General features: G+C 49.9%; 1 protein-coding gene across 1 annotated transcript; it reads left to right on the top strand.

Annotated features, from left to right (window-relative positions):
• The first annotated feature begins 2,366 nt into the window (after positions 1-2,366).
• LOC127314799 (cytochrome P450 89A2) lies at positions 2,367-4,204 on the top strand. The gene has a single exon (XM_051345326.2). The coding sequence runs from the start codon at positions 2,428-2,430 to the stop codon at positions 3,988-3,990; it is 1,563 nt and encodes a 520-aa protein (XP_051201286.1). The 5' UTR covers positions 2,367-2,427; the 3' UTR covers positions 3,991-4,204.
• The last annotated feature ends 612 nt before the right edge of the window (positions 4,205-4,816 follow it).

Raw genomic sequence — 4,816 nt, 5'->3', positions numbered from 1 at the left:
GTTTCGAATAGTCGATCTTCTTCTGGGTGTTGGTCTCAAGAGAAGTACACGAGAGTTGCAGCAATGCCTAACTTTTAGTCTAAACAAAATCCGGGTCTAAAAGTGGCGGCTAGCTAGGGGGTATTTAAGAAGGAAAAGGTTAGGGTTTTGTCCCTCCATAGGTACGGTGGCCGAACCAACCCTTAGAAGGGATTTTCTCCTCAAATACGGACTCTGAAAAGTGGCTGACTTAATTGCTGCGAAAATGACTTGAGCCCGGGCCAAAAATAAAGGTGATGCGGAACCATATAAAGCTATGGATGAAATTATGAATCATAATCTTGAATATTTCTTCCAAGTTTTCAATCATTCTGATGGTGGCTTCGAAGTTATGAAATTTCCACTTGTAGCATCCTCTTCAATCCTCACAAGCTTGTTGCCATCTCCATGCATGATCATGCTCCAATGCTTGTCTCTCTCATCCATGCTAGGTCTATTATTACTAAGAGTAACAAACACATTTGATCTAGGCATCATCATATCCTCATGTAGGTGAGGAATAGTTCGAAGAAACGAAGTACCTAGTAGTTCTATTGTTTGGCACGAGCTTGAGTGATAGATCCTTGTATTTGTATCGAAGTATTTGTATTTGTACCTCATGCTCCAGAAAGCTGCATTACTTGGGCTACTCTCCGACCTAGGTATGAGAAAAATCCGATTTGGTCTGATACGTTTACACCCTAGTTATATTTGTGTGCGAATGAAAACCGTTCAAATTTTTATTTATTATACTTCTTGTAAATTAATAATTTCAATCCTCCTTAGGGAAAGTTTAATAGTAAAACTAATTGTTGTCTATAAGCCATTACCACGTCATCTATGGCCAACATGTATAGTAGTTAGCTCTAAAAATGTGGTATGTTGCCTACCTTGCACTCACACAAAGTGCTTAGGAGAACATTCTAAAGCTAGATCTTGCATAAAAGCCACCCCTTCTCTCCCCTCTAATTCGCAAAAAAAGTGTTACCACTCTAAAGGATGTAATACTAGTGGAACGGTGTTTCATTATTTTTATGTCAACGACTTGCGTACTATAACATGAGTGGCATGTTGGGTCACCGTAAGGAGTCTTGCAATATTGGGTTACTTCCAAACAAGGTTCTTTTGTTGAGGAGATGGTGAGAAAAATAAGTATCGACTGGCTAAATGGAATGTGGGTTGCCGCCCAAAGGACCAAGGTGGACTTGGTATACAAGACCTTGAGATCAAGAACCAAGCTCTCCTTCGTAAGTGCCTTTTCAAGCTTTTTACAAAAGATGGGATTTGGTAAACCATTATGAAGAGAAAGTATGTCATCTCAAAAGAAATTTCCATGAGTTTTTGGAAACCTGGGGAGTCGCATTTTTGGGCTCGGCTTATGGCGACAAAGAAGTTCTTCTTTCCATATGGGTCTTTCTTAATTAAGGATGGGTCTCTGATAAGGTTATAGAAGGATAAGTGGCTTGGCAATACCACTCTTCGTGAACTGTGCGTCACAATATAATACGTTGGCAAAGGTGATGGAAAATTCATCTCCGGATGTGACGTTCAAACACGATCTTGTCTGTCCTAGGCAAGCATCCTAGAATGCTCTGCTTCGGTCGAGTTGTCGCATGTGACCAACGAGTTCCGATGGAATCTAGATGAGAGTGGTAAATTATCGGTAGAATCTATGTACAACGCCATGATTCAAACTAATGTGCCGGTGGATAATAATAATAATAATATATGAGAAAATGAAAATACTATTAAAACTAAGGTTTTCACTTGGTATCTTCGTAGAGAGGTTATGCTTACTAAAGATAACTTTGCAAGACGAAAAAGTTTCTTCTTTCCTCAGGAAAGTCTAAGTCTATGAAACACTTATTCTTTCAATGCCAATTTTTTAGGTCTATATGATCAGTCATCTAGATAGGTTCTACCTTAGTGTTGTCCTTTTTAAAAAAAAATGTATCGATGAATGTTTTAGATAAGTCTGCGGCAGTGTGCATCCAAATTATAGATGCCAGGCGTAATGTTTTAAAAAAAATTGTTTTTTATTGAAAAAAGTATGGACTGCTAGGTTAAAACACTTGTGTTTCTTACCATTGTACTCGCCCCGTTCACTAAGAAAACGCGTGTATTTCTTACTAGTAGCAGATTATTCCATGCCAAGTGCCATCGCACGAATTTTAGGCGGTGTTCATGAGTTCAACACACACCACCGGCCGCAATAATATCTCCGCACATTATTTTTGAGGGTGCTGCAGATTATTTTTCCCCAGTGCATGCTTGTTCAGCTGCGTGCCTCCCATCTAGGCCCACCAACTTCCCACCGGTACCCAAACATTCCCGACCTTTTCTTGCAGTACAAATGAACCGTCCTCACCGGAATCCTAGCGACCAGCCGCAGCCCGTCCCGCCACCGTCATGGAGGACTGGCTCTTCTACTCGCTCACCACGCTCATGTGCCTCGTCAGCTCGCTGCTCCTGCGGGCCAGGGCCCGCAGCCCGTCCGAGTCCCATTCCCATGGCGCGCCGCCGCCGCTACCTCCGGGCCCGGCAACAATGCCAGTGCTCGGCCCTCTGCTCCACCTGGCCCGCCGCGACTTCGACCTGGAGCCCGTGCTGCGGCGCCTCGCGCGGGCCTACGGGCCGGTCTTCTCCTTCGCGCCGCTGGGTCGGGCGCGGCCGATGATCTTCGTCGCGGCCCGTGGCCCGGCACACCGCGCCCTCGTCCAGCGCGGCGCCGCCTTCGCCTCCCGCCCGCGGGCCAGTGCCCCCGCCGCCGCCGTGCTCACCAGCGGCGGCCGCAATGTCAGCTCCGCGCCCTACGGTCCCACCTGGCGCGCGCTCCGCCGCACCCTGGCCACCGGCGTGCTCAACCCGGCCCGCCTCCGCTCCTTCGCCCCCGCCCGGCGCTGGGTGCTCGACGTCCTGCTCTCCCGCGTCCGCTCCGCCGGCCGCGATGGCAGCGGCGCCGTCGCCGTCATGGAGCCCTTCCAGTACGCCATGTTCTGCCTCCTCGTGTACATGTGCTTCGGCGGCGACCGCCTAGGCGACGCGCACGTCAGGGATATCGAGGCGCTGCAGCGGGACCTGTTGGCCAACTTCCTCAGCTTCCAGGTCTTCTCATTCCTCCCGCCGCTCACCAAGCTCGTCTTCCGCCGCCGGTGGAGCAAGCTCGTCTCGCTGCGGCGGCGGCAGGAGGAGCTCTTCGTCCCGCTCATCCGCGCCAGGAGGGACGCCGGCGCTGGCGGCGACTGCTACGTGGACTCCCTGGTGAGGCTGGCCATCCCGGAGGACGGCGGGAGGGGTCTCACCGACGGAGAGATCGTCAGCCTCTGCTCCGAGTTCCTGAGCGCCGGGACCGACACCACTGCCACCGCGCTGCAGTGGATACTCGCCAACCTGGTCAAGAACCCGGCGATGCAGGACAGGCTAAGGGAGGAGGTCTCCACCGCCGTCGATGGCGAGCTGCGGGAGGAGGACCTGCAGGGGATGCCGTACCTCAAGGCCGTCGTGCTGGAGGGGCTGAGGCGGCACCCGCCGGGGCACTACGTGCTGCCGCACGCCGCGGCGGAGGAGACCACGCTGGACGGGTACCGCGTCCCGGCGGGCACGCCGGTCAACTTCGCGGTGGGCGACATCGGGCTGGACGAGGAGGTATGGACGGCGCCGTCCGAGTTCCGGCCGGAGCGCTTCCTGCCCGGCGGCGAGGGGGAGGACGTGGACCTCACGGGAAACAAGGAGATCAAGATGATGCCGTTCGGCGCCGGCAGGAGGGTCTGCCCCGCCATGGCGCTCGCGCTGCTGCACCTCGAGTACTTCGTGGCCAACCTGATCAGGGAGTTCGAGTGGCGGGAGGTGGCCGGAGAGGAGGTCGACCTCACCGAGAAGCTCGAGTTCACCGTCGTCATGAGGCGGCCGCTCAGAGCAAGGGCCGTGCCGCTAAGGCACGGAAGGTCCGTCACCGCAACGGGCTCAGGTTGATACGATTGCCGTGGCAGCCTTCCTTCTTCTTCCCTGATGTGCGTTTAGTACGCCGTAGCTGCTTCTCGTTGCTCATGATCATATCATTAATGACCACAATTAGTGTAAGCTTGTCTTGTTCTTTGCTTAATTTGCTAGTAGTTCGCTATTTGCCACTTTGCGAGTGAATTACATGTAAATTGCCCGAATCAAACTAAGATTTGTAATTTCTGGAGACGGATTGAAATTATACCAAGGAACGTACACGGGGACTGGCGTCTAGTAAGAGAGCATGGAAAATATAACAATCCGGGCTAAAAACGACTCTCTGCTCCATTCATTTGTAAGACAAATTGAACATCTGCGATCAAATTTGTTTGTCGGGTATACAATTTAATACAGTAATAATGAAACAAATTGGCAAATAATACATGGGAATAACATCTTCTTTTTCTTCTGATAAAGAAAATATATTAATATCATGAAGATATCAATTACTTTCAGCCTCTGCAACCAACAACGAAATATCATGAAGAGAACCCTCTACGGTAATCAAAATATCGTAGTTGTAACACATACCACTACAAAGATAACACCAGAAGTTCGCGTTTTTAAAAAAATATTTTCAACAAAGTCATTACCAGGCACAATCAATTAATATCATATCTTGGACTTTTACCTTCGAGCAAGTCCGCCCTCTCAAAACAATGATTTTAACAAGGCTACTGCCCCACACAACCAATTAAGACTAGACTTTAGATTTTCATCCTGAAAGATAAAATTTTGTGCTCCTGCTTCATCCCTCGCTTGCCGATGTCGCTGCTGCAAGTCAAGAAACAACAAGCAA

This window comes from Lolium perenne, chromosome 7 (assembly GCF_019359855.2).
Source record: "Lolium perenne isolate Kyuss_39 chromosome 7, Kyuss_2.0, whole genome shotgun sequence".
Lineage (NCBI taxonomy): Eukaryota > Viridiplantae > Streptophyta > Magnoliopsida > Poales > Poaceae > Lolium > Lolium perenne.
Note: the sequence above shows the minus strand (reverse complement) of the source record. Positions and strands in the feature narration are given on the sequence as shown.

Excerpts from the sequence above, each read along its gene's own strand:
- LOC127314799 (XM_051345326.2), top strand. The coding sequence starts at position 2,428 with ATGGAGGACTGGCTCTTCTACTCGCTCACCACGCTCATGTGCCTCGTC.